Source organism: Rhinoderma darwinii, chromosome 1, assembly GCF_050947455.1.
Source record: "Rhinoderma darwinii isolate aRhiDar2 chromosome 1, aRhiDar2.hap1, whole genome shotgun sequence".
Taxonomy (NCBI): Eukaryota; Metazoa; Chordata; class Amphibia; order Anura; family Rhinodermatidae; genus Rhinoderma; species Rhinoderma darwinii.
The window spans coordinates 660,532,586-660,553,114 of record NC_134687.1 but is presented as its reverse complement, the minus strand read 5'-3'; the positions used below and the strand labels follow the sequence as shown (position 1 = coordinate 660,553,114).

The 20,529-nt window shown below is 47.0% G+C and overlaps 1 protein-coding gene across 1 annotated transcript in view; it reads right to left on the bottom strand.

Annotated features, from left to right (window-relative positions):
* The window catches only part of LOC142664374 (uncharacterized), a 32,888-nt gene that overhangs the window by 10,827 nt on the left and 1,532 nt on the right, over positions 1-20,529 (bottom strand). The window contains exons 2-6 of the mRNA XM_075843445.1: positions 9,061-9,215; positions 8,400-8,573; positions 8,192-8,315; positions 4,444-4,541; positions 4,163-4,277 (exon numbers count right to left, since the gene is read on the bottom strand). Coding sequence (XP_075699560.1) covers positions 4,163-4,277; positions 4,444-4,541; positions 8,192-8,315; positions 8,400-8,573; positions 9,061-9,138 — 589 coding nt within the window. The 5' untranslated portion in view covers positions 9,139-9,215. The remainder of the gene's footprint in view (positions 1-4,162; positions 4,278-4,443; positions 4,542-8,191; positions 8,316-8,399; positions 8,574-9,060; positions 9,216-20,529) is intronic.

Below are 20,529 nucleotides of genomic sequence, written 5' to 3'. Positions count from 1 at the left end.
TTTCACCGTGCACTATAAATTACAATTTTACTTTATTCTGCAGGTCGGTACGATTACGGCGATACCAGATGTATATAGGTTTTTCTATGTTTTGCAGCGTTTGCGCAATAAAATCACTTTTTTATAAAATAATTTATTTTCTGTGTCACAATATTCTGAGAGCCGTAACTTTTTTATTTTTCAGTCAAAAAAGCGGTGTAAGGGCTTGTTTTTTGCGGGACAGGTTGTAGTTTTTATCGGTATTATTTTCGGGTACATGCGACTTTTTGATCACTTTTTATTCTCTATTTTGGGAGGGGTGGTGACCAAAAAATAGCGATTCTGGTGTAGTTTTTTATTGGTTTTTTTTGGGGTGTTCATCGTGTGGGAAAAAGAAACATTAAGTTTTATAGTTGGGGTCGTTACGAACGCGGTGGGCGATACCAGATATGTGTACTTTCTTTAACGTGTTCATTTTTTTCCTATAATGAAAGACTTATTATAGGAAAAAAAAATGCAGTGTTTGTTTATATAACTTATTTTTACACTTTTTTTTTAAAACATTTTTATTTATTTTCTTCACTTGTCCCACTAGGGGACATTTAGACTTGCAGCTTTGATCGCTGCTGGCATACATTACACTACCTACGTAGTGTAATGCATTCTAACGGTCATTGTGACGTGACAGTCACTCTGACAGGAAGTCTCGGAGGAGCGGCATTGTCTGACCTCCGATTGCCACGACAAGCATCGGTAGCCCCCACGATCACTTCGTGGGGGCTGCCAATGTGCTTCAAACCACTTAAATGCGGCGACGGCAATCCTTCGCCGCATTTATGGGGTTATTTGCCGAAATCAGCGGCGATGGTCCGCTGACCGGCAAGGCTGGAGTGTCAGCTGTTGGGGACAGCTGACCTCCCAGTTCCCGGACACTTTCCGTTAGGACAGTGTGCGCCGGGAACTACTCCGCAATAGTACGTCCTGATGCGGGAACTAACCCCTCTGCAGGACGTACTATTGCGGAGCAGGGCGGGAAGAGGTTAAGGACCCAAACTATAAAACTATTATGTAATTTATCCCACACGGTGAACGCACAACAAAAAAAAAACAATATGAAAAATATAACACCAGAATCGTTGTTTGTAAGTCACATCTCCTCCTAAATATTGACGAAAAACTCATATTTACCCCAAAATAGAACCAATATAAATGTCAGCCAGTCCTGCAAAAAAATGCCCTGACACAGCTTTGTCGACGCAAAAATAAAAAAAGTTATGGATCTTAGAATATGGCGGCACAGAAAACAAATGGCTTTTTTTTTGTTTCTTTTTAAAAAGTGATTTTATTGTGCAAAAGCTGGAATACTTAAAAAAAGCTATTTGGTATTGCCGTAATCGTATCGACCCCACAGAATAAAGTTAACATGTAATTTATGGCGCACGGTGAATACTGGAAAAAAAACAAAACAAAAAAAAAAAGATTCCATAATGTTTTTGATAAAATTCCTCTGGCAAATTTTTTTATAAAAAGTGATCAAAAAGTTGCATGTGACCGAAAATGGTACCAATAAAATCTACATCTTGTCCCGCTAAAAACAAGCCCTCACACATCTATAACAACCGAAAAATAAAAAAGTTATGGCTCTAGAAATGCGTAGAGTAAAAAACAGCTTGATGTGGAGGAACATTCCTTCCTGTAGCAAAACATAAAAAACTATATCAATTTTGTAACGCCGTAAACGTACTGACCCGCGAAAAAAAGTTAACGTCATTTATACTGCACAGCAACCACCATAAAGAAAAATAAATAAGGAAAATTGTTTTTTGGTCCCTAGCCTCTCAGAAAATGGAACCAATAAAAACTACAGATCGTCCCGCACAAAAAGGCCCCGATACGGTTACGTGAATAGAAAAAATAAAAAGTTATGGCACTAGTAAGGCGGTGCTGAAAAAACATTGTGATGTGCAGGCCGGAGGGGAACATTCCTTCAGTTTCTAGAAGTGGTTATCAAGGCCCTAGTATTTCAGGACCAGGAAGGGGAGGGCCATAGTACATCTACCGGTAGCGAGGGCGCCCGTATTATACCAGGGCAACACTTTTCCTGCAAAATTTCCCAAATTACAAAAGGAGAAAAAGTCCCAAAAAAGGGCACTACCAAGCAAAATCCACGCTCCAAAAACTGATCTAAAACTATAATCTTAATACTAATTAATTCAGCAAAAATAACCTTTGGGGTCAAAATTCTCGCTATACCCCTAGATGAATTCCTCAAGGGGTGTAGTATCCCAAATGGAGTCACTTTTGGGGGGCTTCCACTGTACTGGTACTACAGGGGCTCTGCAAATATGACATGGCGCCAAGAAACCAATCCAGCAAAATCTACATTCCAAAATCCAAATGGCACGCCTTCCTTTCTAAGCCCTACAGTCTGCCCAAACAGCAGTTTATGAGCACATATGGGGTGTTGTCGTACTCGGGAGAAATTGCTTTACGAACGTTGAGGTTCTTTTTCTCCTTTTATTCCTTGTGGAAATGAAAACAATTTGAACTAAAACTACGTCTTATTAGTAAGAAAAAATATTTTTCATTTTCACTGCCCAATTCTAATAAAATCTATGAAATACCCGTAGGGTCAAAATGCTCACTGCACCCCTAGATTAAGGTCTTAATTTCTTGTGAGGTGTAGTTTCCAAAATGGTGTATTTTTGTGGTTTTCCTATGTTTTGGCACCACAAGACCTCTTTAAACCTGACATAGTGCCTAAAATATAATCTAATAAAAAGAAAGCCGCAAAATCCAAAAAAGCATTAACATTTAATTAAAAAAATAAAAATACAATTTTGAAATGTCACCTTCACTTTGCTTTCATTCCTGTGAAACGCCTAAATGGTTAAGAACCTGCTGTTTTGAATACTTTTAGAGGAGCAGATTTTAAATGGGGTGATTTATGGGGGTTTCTAATATATGGGCCCCCTCAAAGCCACTTCAGAACTGAACCCTAAAAAAAAAACACAGGCTTTTGAATTTTTTTGGAAAATGTGAGAAATTGCTGCTAAACTTATAAGCCTTGTAACGTCCTAGAAAAATAAAAGGATGTTCAAAAATTATTTTCCTGCTGCTCTGCACTTTTAAATCCACTGGATAGCAGTGGCTGTGTCCTGCGCTCCCAATCTTCCCAGCACACCTCAGGCGCGCTCCCAATCATCCCATCACACCTCAGGCGCGCTCCCAATCTTCCCAGCATACCTCAGGCGCACTCCCAATCTTCCCAGCACACCTCAGGCGCGCTCCCAATCTTCCCAGCACACCTCAGGCGCGCTACCAATCTTCCCAGCACACCTCAGGCGCGCTCCCAATCTTCCCAGCACACCTTAGGCGCGCTCCCAATCTTCCCGACACACCTCAGGCGCACTTCCAATCTTCCCAGCACACCTCAGGCGCACTCCCAATCTTCCCAGCACACCTCAGGCGCGCTCCCGTACACAGGCTCCTCAGCATCCAGAGCCTATGTTTCCTGTACTGCAGCCTCTCCAATCTGGACTTCCCTCTCTTTCGGTCTATGCTATAACAGCTTCTTTCTCGGAGGTGAAATCTGTAGATTATTTCTGATACACTTATGCTTTCTACAGAGCTCCTGGCTTGTAAATCTTCTCACCCTCCCACATCCTCCCGCTTTGTCTGTATGGGTATCGTAACTATCATCTTCTTCATAGTCAGCTGTTCGTACAATCTACAGAGCTCCTGGGATGTGAGTCATACATTGTATGGGCATCATAACGGGGGATCCTCTGCATAGACTATGAAAGGGATCTCCATAGAGACAAGTGGAGGGGAGGGGGACAGTTGTATTACACATACAAGGAGAGGGAGACATACCATGGGACGACTTTGCATTTTGTTGGATTATATTTCACTTTTATGTAACATGGACAACACAAAAAATGTGCTGTGACCCCATGAGCCCCTATCAGCATTGATGTGGTGTTTAAGAGGTTAAACTGAGTTCTCTAAGATCCCGGAGTCATAGATCACCTTGTAGAGAACTTCTATGTGCAGTCACAGCTCCCTCAGGTCCTGCACTATGTATAACACATTGTCTGACGTGTTACTGTAATGTAGAACTAAGGAGGAACCCCACCTTACCAAACCTCCCAATTCACTTTCTAAATTCATTACTACTGACCTCTGGTAACACCTCCTGGAATTTCCTCCTCCACTTCACTCTTACACGGTTGATCGCCCCTCACCGGCTCTTCTTCTGCTTTATCCTCCGCTTTATTATTAGTCAGATCTTTCCCCTGATTTCACATATGTAACAATTCAGTACAATACAGCAGAGAGTGCGAAGAATCTAACAGATCAACATAAGAAACCACCAATATCTATGACCCCATCTATGACCGCAGGACCAAAAAGCTCCACAGCCCCCTATATAGATGTGGTATAGGGCTCAGCTTCATCTACCTGATGATTCTCTGGGACATTGTGATTTTCCTCTGGACAGTCCTGGGAATACAGAGGACTGGGACTTCTCTCTGGTGGATTTCTCCTACTGGATCCATCTGTAGGAAACACACAGTGACTGAATACATGACTAATGTATATCTGTCTATATATCAGACACTTCTCTCTACACTTCTATGTTTACTGTTCAGAGCCGAGATTACAATGTTGAGGTCCTCACTACCAGTGTCGATGTTCCTCCACAATGTACGTCACAGGCCAGAAGTAGACTGTGACCTACCAGAGTGAATGGCGGGACACCAACGGCTCCCTGCTCCACCATAGTATTTAACTGTATCTGCGTCCTGTGAATGAGGATACACATGAAAGTGGCGGGATACAGGACGCCTCTATGTCGAGAGTTCCTTACAAAAAAAGTTGTTTAGAAAAGACGATTATCGGCACACTCCGGCAGTATAATAGTTTCCTATATAATGTCAGTATAACCAGAGGTTCTCTTTAATATTACAAGTTATGGTACTAGATTCTGGAGATGGGACGGTGATCCAGAGAGTTATTGTGATTTCCAGACTTGGAGTCGGGGGAGGAGTTTTCCCCTAATGAGACAATTATCATCCACCTCAAGGGGGGTTTTATCTTCCTCTGGATCGACACGGTCGGATTATAGGTCGGACTTGATGGACTTGTGAGTTTTTCCATCCTTATTAACTATATAACACAGAATGTATGGGAAGGTTGTAACGATCAGTAACTTCTCTTGTTTTCGGTCTGTTTTAGGAGTCTATATAAACCTTCTTAAATGGTGATTATTAAAGTTAGTTTTTAGTCTCTACCCTTTACTAATCCCTTTATATGAGTTTTGAGGACACTATTTTTTCTTAAATGATTTGCAGCCATTATCGGCGTCCTGCAGAAGTTCTTCGTTTGTGATCTACTAGTCTAAAGCCGGTCATGCACTCTAGATGTCAGGTGAACCATCGTTCCTCCCCTCCTCCATGTACATGAACGCTCGGTCGGGTGTGTATGTGTCTTCAATAGGGGAAAGTCGCTGCCAAACTCCTCTGATAGTGACTTATCTACTAACAAAAGGATCCGGCATGTTGAAATTCCACAGCCCGATCCTTCTCTCTCCGGACATCTGACATCCGGGGAGAGTTGGGAGGTCGCCATAAACATCACAAAGTCAGCAGGTCCAGGAGACATACATCTAATGTGTATGACCAGCTTAGCACCCTGGTGGAGAGTGATGACTGGCAGGAACATAAACCTGGTCTGACTGCCCATCCTCCACACTACAGACGAGCGGCATGTCACAGAATATGATTTGTGGGGAGGAACAACACAATGTGTAAAGTAATGGCCCCCACATCACAGATCTCCAGCAGCTGATCTCAATGTCTGTGGGGGGCTGATATTAACCCCTTCCATCATTGCTCAGATGTTCTGCACGGACAGGAGGTAAAGCAAGGAACGTGTGTTTGGAGCTCCGGCATCGGCCCCCAAGAAACGTCTGTCACACACTCAGATTTTATGATCAGGCCCACAAAGGAAAAGCAGTCAATCATTCTGTGTGGGCGGGGGATGCAGGACTCACAGGCTCTCTCTAGGAGTCCTGGCAGCAATTAGAAGGGAACCTGTCAGTAGGTTTGGAGCCACTGAACCCCCAGCGTGTCGTTATGTAGATGGGGTTTAGTGTTCCAAACCTGCCCACGTCAAAACCCTCCGTTTCAGCAAAAGAAGTTACACGTTACTGAGAGGAGTCCAGGAAAGGAGTCCGGCGGGAATGAGAGCATGAACATTACACACATGAAGCCGAGGACGGTGCTTTACTGCGCTCGTACAGTGTACTGCTCTGGGCTTCATTTGTGGCAAAGACAAAATCTGTCTGGTGAATGGAGCGCTCTGGATTTATTGGACAAATACAGGAAACATAAGGATCTAACGTGATGTGAAAAGACCAGAAATTGTGGAGCTCCTACATTACACGTCATTGTACAGGGTGGGCCATTTATATGGATACACCTAAATAAAATGGGAATGGTTGGTGATATTAACTTCCTGTTTGTGGCACATTAGTATATGGGAGGGGGGGAAACTTTTCAAGCTGGGTGTTGACAATGGTGGCCATTTTGAAGTCGGCCATTTTGTATCCAACTTTAGTTTTTTCAATGGGAAGAGGGTCATGTGACACATCAAACTTATCGAGAATTTCACAAGAAAAACAATGGTGTGCTTGGTTTTAACGTTACTTATTTCTTTCATGAGTTATTTACGAGCTTCTCTTTGTTTACAGCCATTGACATGTCGCAGAGGTTAACACGTGAGGAGCGGATAGAAATTGTGTTGATGTCTGGTGAACGCAGTACCCGGGTCATTGCAGCAGATTTCAATGCAAGACACCCTACGAGACCACCCATCTCCCATGCTACAGTTTGCAAACTGCTTGCCAAGTTTCGTGAAACTGGTTCAGTGTTGGATTTGCCCAAATGTGGACGCATGAAAACTGTCACTAACGAAGAAACATCATTGGCTGTCCTAGCTTCATTCAGCAAGAGCCCACAGCGTAGCACTCGCCGCATGTCACTGGAGAGTGGCATCAGTCCAACATCCCTTCGGCAGATATTAGCTACTCACAAATGGCACCCTTGCAAACTCCAGCTGCTGCAGCATCTCAACGAGGATGACCCAGATCGGCGCACTGAATTTTGCAGAATGGGCAAAACAAAAATTGGAACAGGACCCTCAGTTTACACAGCACATTTTGTTCAGTGATAAGGCAAACTTTTATGTGAATGGTGAAGTTAACAAACAAAACCACCGCTATTGGTCTGACACTAACCCACATTGGATAGATCCCTCCAAGACTGTTGGAACACAAAAATTGATGGTATGGTGTGGTATATGGGGTACAAAGATAGTGGGGCCATTCTTCATCAATGGAAACCTCAAGGCCACGGGACATCTGAAATTGCTACATGATGATGTGTTTCCCTCTTTATGCACTGAAGCTGGCACGTTCCCTGAGTTTTTCCAGCAAGATGGTGCACCACCACATCATGGGTGTCAGGTCCGAGCATTCCTAGATGAACAGTTTCCTGGAAAGTGGATTGGTCGTCGTGGGCCAGTTGAATGGCCCCCTAGGTCTCCCGATCTGACCCCCTTAGACTTTTATCTTTGGGGTCATCTGAAGGCAATTGTCTATGCTGTGAAGATACGAGATGTGCAGCAACTGAAACTACGGATACTGGAAGCCTGTGCTAGCATTTCTTCTGAGGTGTTGCTATCAGTGTGTGAAGAGTGGGAGAAGAGGGTTGCATTGACAATCCAACACAATGGGCAGCACTTTGAACACATTTTATAAGTGGTCAGAAACCTGTAAATAACTCATGAAAGAATAAAGTAACGTTAAAACCAAGCACACCATTGTTTTTCTTGTGAAATTCTCGATAAGTTTGATGTGTCACATGACCCTCTTCCCATTGAAAAAACTAAAGTTGGATACAAAACGACCACCATTGTCAACACCCAGGTTGAAAAGTTTCCCCCCTCTCATATACTAATGTGCCACAAACAGGAAGTTAATATCACCAACCATTCCAATTTTATTTAGGTGTATCCATATAAATGGCCCACACTGTACACACGTGTATATGTACTGAACATGACGCTATTAAGACTTCAACATGGCCGCGAGTCCAGCCTGTGCCCACAGTAATGGCAATATATATATATATCTGTCTCTTCTCACCTTGTGATGTGCGCGGCCGGTAGTCCTCCATCATGACCTCCTCGTACAGATCCTTGTGTCCTTCTAGATACTCCCACTCCTCCATGGAGAAATAGATAGTGACATCCTGACACCTTATAGGAACCTGACACACACAATGATACAGTCATCACCCAGACACCTCCAGTGCTGTTACTGTAGAATTTCCCAGCATTCCCTGCAGTGTCACCTCTCCAGTCAGCAGCTCAGTCATCTTGTAGATCAGTTCTAAGATCTTCTTCTCATGTATCCTGGAGTGAGGGGGAGGCTCTGTGATGGGGCTCGGACTACTGCTCCATCCTCCTGACTCATGGATGATGGGAGTCGTACAGTCACCCGATGTCTTCTTCACTATTGTGTACTCCTGTGTATGGAGAGAGACACTAAGAGAACTGAACAAAATATCCCCCCCTCAGTAGAGGGAGATTGTGACCCCGCTGTATAGAGCTCTCGTGACCCCACATCTGTAATACTGGAGACCTCACCTAAAAAAAGACATTGAGAAAATAGAACGAGGCCAAAACTAAGGAGGAAATAATATTGGGGGGACTAGATGGACCATGTGCTCTCCTCCTGCCGTCATCTTCTATGTTTCTATATAGATGTCATCCTGATCCTCCTGGTTCCTGGTCATTCTCATTGCTCTACAACATTACTATGGCTGCATTGGTGACATGACACATAACTGACCATATTGGTGGCTGATCTTCAGCTTTTCTGCTGGTGGCTTCTTGACGTCACTTGGAAGGTCTGGACGCTGTTATACAGGACACTGGATTCTTCCTATTACTTCCTATTATGTATTGTCCCTTCCCTATGTGTGACTTGTTCTATAATGTAGAAAAGTTTACCTGTCCGCTCAACAGGTAGATGATCTCCAAGGTGAAGTCTAATATTCTTCTGCTCATCTCATTCCTGTCCTTGTCCATCCTTGGTGGGTCACTCAGGAGAAGGAACGTTGTGGAGGAGAAGATGAGAAAACTGGAGGATCTAGTACTGCAGACGTCTTTATGAAGAAAGGATATGATGGAAATCATACAGGGGACAACATCATGTGTGACATACGGAACCTCACTTATTGATCATTGAGAGAAACATCTTCTCAGAGCCGTCACCACATGGAATAAAGAGAACCTATCACCAGTCCATACACGTGCAGCTGGGGGCACCATGTAATAGGCAGTGTTGCTCAAACACTGTATCACTTTAAAAAAAAAAAAATCTGTCCCCCTCCGTTATATTTGGCGCCCGATATGTAAATAACCCTCTGAACTGTCGATGGGGTGTTTCTATATTTCGAAATGGCAGGGGCATGTTACCCATCGCTGTAACAGTATCCAATCAGCTACAGACCGTGTCAGGGCGGCTTGGGCTGTGTGATCTCTCTTGCAAGATCAGTTTTTTTTTGTTCTGCAGAGAGCGTGTTCCCGCGCACCCTCACGCATGCCCGTTCGGTCGCACATCTGACGTCGCGCTCCTAACGATACACCCGCTGCCACAGAACAGAAGACAAGAAGAAGATCTATACAAACCTGGATGTGAGTGGATCTTCTCCTCGTCTTCTGTTCCATGGCGGTGGGCGTATCGCCGGGAGCGGCGACGTCAGAGATGTGCGACCAAACGGGCATGCATGAGGGTGTGCGGGCACACGCTCTCCGCAGAACAAAAAAAACTGATCTTGCAAGAGAGATCACACAGCCCAAGCCGCCCTGACACTGTCTGTAGCTGATTGGACGTGTCACAGCGATAAGTAACACGTTCCCTGACATTTAGAAATATAGAAATGCCCCATTGACAGTTCAGAGGGTTATTTACATATCGGGCGCCAAATATAACGGCACCAATATCTAAATAACGAAGGAGGATAGAATTTTTTAAAAGGGATACAGGGTTTGTGCAGAACTGCCTATTACAGCTGCACATGTATGGGCTGGTGATAGGTTCTCTTTACAGGGGTATTCCCAACATTTCTCCCCAGGATACGCCAGAAATGTCTGATAGATGCGGCTTCACCTCTGGATGACTTGTTAGGAGGTTTCCGTAACTATAAAGGTGACCGAAGAGACACGATCTGCTCAGGTCCTCATGCTATATAATATGCTGCCAACAGGTCAGACTGGTGGTCAATGTGACAGAAGCGCTTTATGAATTAATACAACCCTAATATAAGTTTTTACAGATATTAGAAGTTACCCCAGGCATCCGGGATCTTCAGAGACATCTAAAATTCTTATTTATTACAGTATTCCCCAATTCCTTGTAGATTGTTTTAACAGATAGTAACTTTGTTCACATCTGAATGACAGAAACTAATCACGGTTCATGGAAACCGGCCGCCCAGTGTGTACGAATGGACGATCGCGGTCGTCCAGTGTGTATGTACAGAAGGTCCCAGCTGTCCAGTGTGTACGTATGGAAGGTCCCCGCAGTTCAGTGTGAGGAAGCAGCATGTATTGTGCTGTGTGTGCAGGATCTCTGCATTATCTTATCAATTAGCAGTCACATCTTACACACAGACTTCTGTAAAGTGTGACCTGTCCTCCGCCTTATACATTACTCTGTCCTCCTCCTTCTAGACCGGTCCTCTGCTTCTACATTACTCTGTGCTCCTCCTTCTAGACCTGTCCTCTGCTTCTACATTACTCTGTGCTCCTCCTTCTAGACCGGTCCTCTGCTTCTACATTACTCTGTGCTCCTCCTTCTAGACCCGTCCTCTGCTTCTACATTACTCTCTGCTCCTCCTTCTAGACCCGTCCTCTGCTTCTACATTACTCTGTGCTCCTCCTTCTAGACCCGTCCTCTGCTTCTACATTACTCTGTGCTCCTCCTTCTAGACCGGTCCTCTGCTTCTACATTACTCTGCGCTCCTCCTTCTAGACCTGTCCTCTGCTTCTACATTTACTCTGTGCTCCTCCTTCTAGACCTGTCCTCTGCTTCTACATTACTCTGTGCTCCTCCTTCTAGACCGGTCATCTGCTTCTACATTACCCTGTGCTCCTCCTGGACCTGTCCTGGGCTTCTACATTACTCTGTGCTCCTCCTTCTAGACCTGTCCTCTGCTTCTACATTACTCTGTGCTCCTCCTTCTAGATCTGTCCTCTGCTTCTACATTACTCTGTGCTCCTCCTTCTAGACCTGTCCTCTGCCTCTACATTACACGGTGTTGCTCCTTCTAGACCTGTCCTCTGCTTCTACATTACTCTGTGCTCCTCCTAGACCTGTCCTCTGCTTCTACATTACTCTGTGCTCCTTCTAGACCTGTCCTCCGCCTTCTACATTACTCTATGCTCCTCCTTCTAGACCTGTCCTCTGCTTCTACATGACTCTGTGCTCCTCCTTCTAGATCTCTCCTCCGCCTTATACATTACTCTGTGCTCCTCGTTCTAGACCTGTCCTCTGCTTCTACATTACTCTGTGCTCCTCGTTCTAGATCTGTCCTCTGCTTCTACATTACTCTGTGCTCCTCCTTCTAGACCGGTCATCTGCTTCTACATTACCCTGTGCTCCTCCTGGACCTGTCCTCGGCTTCTACATTACTCTGTGCTCCTCCTTCTAGACCTGTCCTCTGCTTCTACATTACTCTGTGCTCCTCCTTCTAGATCTGTGCTCCGCATTCTACATTACTCTGTGCTCCTCCTTCTAGATCTGTCCTCCGCCTTCTACATTACTCTGTGCTGCTCCTACTAGACCTGTCATCTGCTTCTACATTACTCTGTGCTCCTCCTTCTACATTACTCTGTGCTCCTTCTTCTAGACATGTCCTCTGCTTCTACATTACTCTGTGCTCCTCCTTCTAGACATGTCCTCTGCTTCTACATTACTCTGTGCTCCTCCTTCTAGATCTGTGCTCCGCATTCTACATTACTCTGTGCTCCTCCTTCTAGATCTGTCCTCCGCCTTCTACATTACTCTGTGCTGCTCCTACTAGACCTGTCATCTGCTTCTACATTACTCTGTGCTCCTCCTTCTACATTACTCTGTGCTCCTTCTTCTAGACATGTCCTCTGCTTCTACATTACTCTGTGCTCCTCCTTCTAGACCTATCCTCTGCTTCTACATTACTCTGTGCTCCTCCTTCTAGACCTGTCCTACATTACTCTGCGCTCTTCCTTCTAGACCTGTCTACCACCACACCACACCCTCCTGATACAAATTCTCTAGTCCCTTGACATCACCGACTTGGCCATCTCCTGGATCTCCTCATACCTTACCAAATAAACATTAATATCTCACACTAGCACACCACCTCGTCGTCCCACCTTCTGTCTGTTCGTGTTCTTTGACCCTTAGTCTTCTCCATCTAAACTTTTGGTCAAATTTACCGCTCTGGTCTTGATGTTCCCTCCATGCTATCTAGAGTGTATAACAGTTATCTCCTCCTTCACCTCCCGCTACCTAAAGATTAACATGGAGCAATCCGAATCATATTTACCCCATTTCACTCACCCCCCCCCCTTACCAGAACTATCAATCACAGTTAATGGCTCCACACTTTTCTCCGTCTCACAAGTCCGCTGCATTTGGATAACCCTTAATTTCAAATGACACAGCCAAGCGCTTCCCACTTCTTGCTGCCTCCACCTCATAAACCCTCTAGAAGTCAGTCTTTCCTCACCCTCGAGCAGACATAAATGGTAGTACATATACCTTCATCATCTACCACCATCCTCCTCTGTGGCTTTCCATCTAAGGCTATGTTCACACGCGGTATTTTGCCGAGTTTTTTGACGCGGAAACCGCGTTGCAAAACTCGGCAAAAACGGCCCGAGAACGCCTCCCATTGATTTCAATGGGAGGCGTCGGCGTCTTGTTCCCGCGAGCAGTGAAACTGCCTCGCGGGAAAAAGAAGCGACATGCCCTATCTTCGGGCGCTTCCGCCTCTGACCTCCCATTGACTTCAATGGGAGGCAGGAGAAAGCGTATTTCTCGCTGTTTTATGCCCGCGGCGCTCAATGGCCGCGGGCGAAAAACGGCGCGATAATCGGCGCGAAAATCGGCGTGCAGGGAGAGGAATATCTGCCTCAAAGTTCCAAACAGAATTTTGAGGCAGATATTCCTCCCCCAAAATACTCTGTGTGAACATAGCCTAACACTATTGCACCCCTCCTACCCATTCTCATCTCTGCTGCGTGGGTAAATCTACCTCTCCCCTCATTCCACCTCTGCAGTCACTAGCCACCCATTACCTACTAAATTAAAAATATTAAAAATTACATTCAAGGCTGTCAACATCCTGTCCCCTCCATACATCTGTGCCCTAATCTTCTGATACCTACCCAGATGTAATCTCCAGTACACAACATGTCCCCTCCATACATCTGTGCCCTCATCTCCCAATACCTACCCACATGCAATATACTGTCCACTACCTGTCCCCTACACACATCTCTGCCCTAATCTCCAGATACCTACTCAGACAATCTCCAGTCCATAACCTGTCCCCTCCATACATCTCTGCCCTAACCTCCCACATATCCGTGACCGGAGCATCTGCTTTCAGCATGGACGTCTGGTACCCGGATTCAGCCGAAGCGAATGATCGGTGTGTTAGACCCCCACAGATCATATACTGATGAACTATCCGGTGGAGATCATCACTTGTCCGATGTTCCCTATAATGTACTGGGAAAGAGAAAAAACAATTGTGGGCTGGAATAGCGGAAAAAGCAGTGATTCCTGTTGTTTTTTGTGTTACGTATTTGCGCCGTTCACCATGCAGTAAAAATGACTCGTTTACTTTATTCTCCGGGTCAATACGATTACGACGACACCAAATTTATATATTTATCTTCTACAAGGAAAAAATGAGTTGTTCAAATAATAAAACAGTTCTTCGTCGCCGTATTGTGAGACATTTTATATTTCCGGTGATTGCGCGGTGTGAGGGGGTTTATATTTCCGGTGATTGCGCGGTGTGTGAGGGGGGGTTTATATTTCCGGTAATTGCGCGGTGTGAGGAGTTTTATATTTCCGGTGATTGCGCGGTGTGAGGGGGTTTATATTTCCGGTGATTGCGCGGTGTGAGGGGTTTATATCTCCGGTGATTGCGTGGTGTGGGGGGTTATATTTCCGGTGATTGCGCGGTGTTTTATATTTCCGGTGATTGCGCAGTGTGAGGGGTTTTATATTTCCGGTGATTGCGCGGTGTGAGGGGTTTATATTTACGGTGATTGCGCGCTGTGAGTAGTTTTATATTTCCGGTGAATGCGCGGTGTGAGGGGTTTTGTATTTCCGGTGATTGCGCGGTGTGGGGGGGTTTTATATTTCCGGTGATTGCGCGGTGTGAGGGGGGGGGTTTTATATTTCCGGTGATTGGGCGGTGTGAGGGGGGGGTTATATTTCCGGTGATTGGGCGGTGTGAGGGGGGGGGTTTTATATTTCCGGTGATTGCGCGGTGTGGGGGGGGTTTATATTTCCGGTGATTGCGAGGTGTGAGGGGTTTATATTTCCGGTGATTGCGCGGTGTGAGGGGTTTATATTTCCGGTGATTGCGCGGTGTGGGGGGATTTATATTTCCGGTGATTGCGCGGTGTGGGGGGGTTTATATTTCCGGTGATTGCGCCGTGTGAGGGTTTTATATTTCCGGTGATTGCGCGGTGTGGGGGGTTATATTTCCGGTGATTGCGCGGTGTGAGGGGGGTTTTATTTTTCCGGTGATTGCGCGGTGTGAGGGGGGGGTTTTATATTTCCGGTGATTGCGCGGTGTGAGGGGGGGTTTTATATTTCCGGTGATTGCGCGGTGTGGGTGGTTTTATATTTCCGGTGATTGCGCGGTTTTATATTTCCGGTGATTGCGCGGTGTGAGGGCGGTTTTATATTTCCGGTGATTGCGCGGTGTGGGGGGTTTTATATTTCCGGTGATTGCGCGCTGGGAGGGGTTTTATATTTCCGGTGATTGCGCGGTGTGGGGGTTTTATATTTCCGTTGATTGCGCGGTGTGAGGGGTTTTATATTTCCGGTGATTGTGCGGTGTGGGGGGTTTTATATTTCCGTTGATTGCGCGGTGTGGGGGGGGTTTTATATTTCCGGTGATTGCGCGGCGTGGGGGGTTTTATATTTCCGGTGATTGCGCGGTGTGGGGGGTTTTATATTTCCGGTGATTGCGCAGTGTGAGGGGTTTATATTTCCGGTGATTGCGCAGTGTGAGGGGTTTTATATTTCCAGTGATTGTGCAGTGTGAGGGGTTTATATTTCCGGTGATTGCGCGGTGTGAGGGGTTTTATATTTCCGGTGATTGCGCGGTGTGAGGGGTTTTATATTTCCAGTGATTGTGCAGTGTGGGGGGTTTTATATTTCCGGTGATTGCGCGGTGTGAGGGGTTTTATATTTCCGGTGATTGCGCGGTGTGAGGGGTTTATATTTACGGTGATTGCACGGTGTGAGAGGTTTTATATTTCCGGTGAGTGCGCGGTGTGAGGAGTTTTGTATTTCCGGTGATTGCGCGGTGTGAGGGGGGGGGTTTTATATTTCCGGTGATTGGGCGGTGTGAGGGGTGGGGGGTTTTATATTTCCGGCGATTGCGCGGTGTGAGGGCGGTTTTATATTTCCGGTGATTGCGCGGTGTGAGGGCGGTTTTATATTTCCGGTGATTGCGCGGTGTGGGGGGTTTTATATTTCCGGTGATTGCGCGGTGTGGGGGGTTTTATATTTCCGGTGATTGCGCGGTGTGAGGGGTTTATATTTCCGGTGATTGCGCGGTGTGGGGGGTTTATATTTCCGGTGATTGCGCGTTGTTGGGTTTTATATTTACGGTGATTGCGCGGTGTGAGGGGTTTTATATTTCCGGTGATTGCACGGTGTGGGGGGTTTTATATTTCCGGTGATTGCGCGCTGTGATGGGTTTTATATTTCCGGTGATTGCGCGGTGTGGGGGTTTTATATTTCCGGTGATTGCGCGGTGTGAGGGGTTTTATATTTCCGGTGATTGTGCGGTGTGGGGGGTTTTATATTTCCGGTGATTGCGCGGTGTGGGGGTTTTTATATTTCCGGTGATTGCGCGGTGTGGGGGGTTTTATATTTCCGGTGATTGCGCAGTGTGAGGGGTTTATATTTCCGGTGATTGCGCGGTGTGAGGGGTTATATTTCCGGTGATTGCGCGGTGTGGGGGGTTTTATATTTCCGGTGATTGCGCGGTGTGAGGGGTTTATATTTCCGGTGATTGCGCGGTGTGAGGGGTTATATTTCCGGTGATTGCGCGGTGTGGGGGGTTTTATATTTCCGGTGATTGGGCGGTGTAAGGGGGGGGGTTATATTTCCGGTGATTGTGCGGTGTGGGGGGGTTTTATATTTCCGGTGATTGGGCGGTGTAAGGGGGGGGGTTATATTTCCGGTGATTGCGCGGTGTGAGGGGTTTTATATTTCTGGTAATTGCGCGGTGTGAGGGGTTTTATATTTCCGGTGATTGCGCGGTGTGAGGGGTTTTATATTTCCGGTGATTGCGCGGTGTGAGGGGTTTTATATTTCCGGTGATTGCGCGGTGTGAGGGGTTTTATATTTCCGGTGATTGCGCGGTGTGAGGGGTTTTATATTTCCGGTGATTGCGCGGTGTGAGGGGTTTTATATTCCCGGTGATTGCGCGGTGTGTGGGGGTTTATATTTCCGGTGATTGCGCGGTGTGAGGGGTTTATATTTCCGGTGATTGCGCGGTGTGGGGGGTTTATATTTCCGGTGATTGCGCAGTGTGAGGGGTTTATATTTCCGGTGATTGCGCGGTGTGAGGGGTTTATATTTCCGGTGATTGCGCGGTGTGAGGGGTTTATATTTCCGGTGATTGCGCGGTGTGAGGGGTTTATATTTCAGGTGATTGCGCGGTGTGGGGGGGTTTTTATTTCCGGTGATTGCGCGGTGTGGGGGGTTTATATTTCCGGTGATTGCGCGGTGTGAGGGGTTTATATTTCCGGTGATTGCGCGGTGTGAGGGGTTTATATTTCCGGTGATTGCGCGATGTGAGGGGTTTTATATTTCCAGTGATTGCGCGGTGTGAGGGTATTATATTTCCGGTGATTGCGCGGTGTGAGGGGTTTTATATTTCTGGTGATTGCGCGGTGTGAGGGGTTTTATATTTCTGGTGATTGCGCGGTGTGGGGGGGTTTATATTTCCGGTGATTGCGCGGTGTGAGGGGTTTATATTTCCAGTGATTGCGCGGTGTGAGGGGATTTATATTTCCGGTGATTGCGCGGTGTGAGGGGTTTTATATTTCCGGTGATTGCGCGGTGTGGGGGGGGTTATATCTCCGGTGATTGCGCGGTGTGAGGGGTTTATATTTCCGGTGATTGCGCGGTGTGAGGGGGGGTTATATTTCCGATGATTGCGCGGTGTGAGGGGTTTATATTTCCGGTGATTGCGCGGTGTGGGGGGGTTTATAATTCCGGTGATTGCGTGGTGTGAGGGGTTTTATATTTCCGGTGATTGCGCGGTGTGAGGGGTTTATATTTCCGGTGATTGCGCGGTGTGAGGGGGTTTATATTTCCGGTGATTGCGCGGTGTGAGGGGGGGGGGCTTATATTTCCGGTGATTGCGCGGTGTGAGGGGTTTTATATTTCTGGTGATTGCGCGGTGTGGGGGGTTTATATTTCCGGTGATTGCGCGGTGTGAGGGGTTTTATATTTCCGGTGATTGCGCGGTGTGGGGGGTTTATATTTCCGGTGATTGCGCGGTGTGAGGGGGGGGTTATATTTCTGGTGATTGCGCGGTGTGAGGGGGGGGGGGTTTATATTTCTAGTGATTGCGCGGTGTGAGGGGGGGAGGTTTATATTTCCGGTGATTGCGCGGCGTGAGGGGGGGGGGTTTATATTTCCGGTGATTGCGCGGTGTGAGGGGTTTTATATTTCCGGTGATTGCGCGGTGTGGGGGGTTTATATTTCCGGTGATTGCGCGGTGTGAGGGGGGGGGGGTTATATTTCTGGTGATTGCGCGGTGTGAGGGGGGGGGGTTTATATTTCTGGTGATTGCGCGGTGTGAGGGGGGGGGGTTTATATTTCCGGTGATTGCGCGGTGTGAGGGGGGGGGGGGTTTATATTTCCGGTGATTGCGCGGTGAGAGGGGTTTTATATTTCTGGTGATTGCGCGGTGTGGGGGGTTTATATTTCCGGTGATTGCGCGGTGTGAGGGGGGGGGGTTATATTTCCGGTGATTGCGCGGTGTGGGGGGGGGTTTATATTTCTGGTGATTGCGCGGTGTGAGGGGTTTTATATTTCCGGTGATTGCGCGGTGTGAGGGGGGGTTTATATTTCCGGTGATTGCGTGGTGTGAGGGGGGGTTTATATTTCCGGTGATTGCGCGGTGTGAGGGGGGGGGTTTATATTTCCGGTGATTGCGCGGTGTGAGGGGGGGGTTTATATTTCCGGTGATTGCGCGGTGTGAGGGGTTTTATATTTCCGGTGATTGCGCGGTGTGGGGGGGTTTATATTTCCGGTGATTGCGCGGTGTGAGGGGTTTTATATTTCCAGTGATTGCGCGGTGTGGGGGGTTTTATATTTCCGGTGATTGCGCGGTGTGAGGGGTTTTATATTTCCGGTGATTGCGCGGTGTGAGGGGTTTTATATTTCCGGTGATTGCACGGTGTGAGGGGTTTTATATTTCCGGTGATTGCGCGGTGTGAGGGGTTTTATATTTACGGTGATTGCGTGGTGTGAGGGGTTTTATATTTCCGGTGATTGCGCGGTGTGAGGGGGGGGGTTTATATTTCCGGTGATTGCGCGGTGTGGGGGGTTTTATATTTCCGGTGATTGCGCGGTGTGGGGGGTTTTATATTTCTGGTAATTGCGCGGTGTGAGGGGTTTATATTTCCGGTGATAGCGCGGTGTGAGGGGGTTTTATATTTCCGGTGATTGCACGGTGTGAGGGGTTTTATATTTCCGGTGATTGCGCGGTGTGGGGGGTTTTATATTTCCGGTGATTGCGCGGTGTGTGGGGGGTTTTATATTTCCGGTAATTGCGTGGTGTGAGGGGTTTTATATTTCCGGTGATTGCGCGGTGTGAGGGGTTTTATAGTTCCGGTGGTTGCGCGGTGTGGGGGGTTTTATATTTCCGGTGATTGCGCGGTGTGAGGGGGTTTTATATTTCCGGTGATTGCGCGGTGTGTGGGGGGTTTTATATTTCCGGTGATTGCGTGGTGTGAGGGGTTTTATATTTCCGGTGATTGCGCGGTGTGAGGGGTTTATATTTCCGGTGATCGCGCGGCGTGAGGGGGTTTTATATTTCCGGTGATTGCGCGGTGTGTGGGGGGTTTTATATTTCCGGTGATTGCGTGGTGTGAGGGGTTTTATATTTCCGGTGATTGCGCGGTGTGAGGGGTTTTATATTTCCGGTGATTGCGCGGTGTGTGGGGGGTTTTATATTTCCGGTGATTGCGTGGTGTGAGGGGTTTTATATTTCCGGTGATTGCGCGGTGTGGGGGGTTTATATTTCCGGTGATTGCGCGATGTGAGGGGTTTATATGTCCGGTGATTGCGCGGTGTGTGGGGGTTTTATATTTCCGGTGATTGCGTGGTGTGAGGGGTTTTATATTTCCGGTGATTGCGCGGTGTGGGGGGTTTATATTTCCGGTGATTGCGCGATGTGAGGGGTTTATATTTCCGGTGATTGCGCGGTGTGAGGGGTTTATATTTCCGGTGATTGCGCGGTGTGTGGGGGGTTTTATATTTCCGGTGATTGCGTGGTGTGAGGGGTTTTATATTTCCTGTGATTGCGCGGTGTGGGGGGTTTATATTTCCGGTGATTGCGCGATGTGAGGGGTTTATATGTCCGGTGATTGCGCGGTGTGAGGGGTTTATATTTCCGGTGATTGCGCGGTGTGAGGGGTTTATATTTCCGGTGATCGCGCGTTGTGAGGGGGTTTTATATTTCCGGTGATTGCGCGGTGTGAGGTGTTTATATTTCCGGTGATTGCGCGGTGTGGGGGGTTTATATTTCCGGTGATTGCACGGTGTTGGGGGGGGTTTATATTTCCGGTGATTGCGCGGTGTGAGGGGGTTTATATTTCCGGTGATTGCACGGTGTTGGGGGGGGTTTATATTTCCGGTGATTGCGCGGTGTGAGGGGTTTTATATCTCCGGTGATTGCGCGGTGTGGGGGGTTTATATTTCCGGTGATTGCGCGGTGTGAGGGATTTTATATTTCCGGTGATTGCGCGGTGTGAGGGGTTTTATATTTCCGGTGATTGCGCGGTGTGAGGGTTTTATATTTCCGGTGATTGCGCGGTGTGAGGGGTTTTATATCTCCGGTGATTGCGCGGTGTAAGGGGTTTTATATTCCCGGTGATTGCGCGGTGTTTTATATTTCCGGTGATTGCGCGGTGTGAGGGGTTTATATTTCCGGT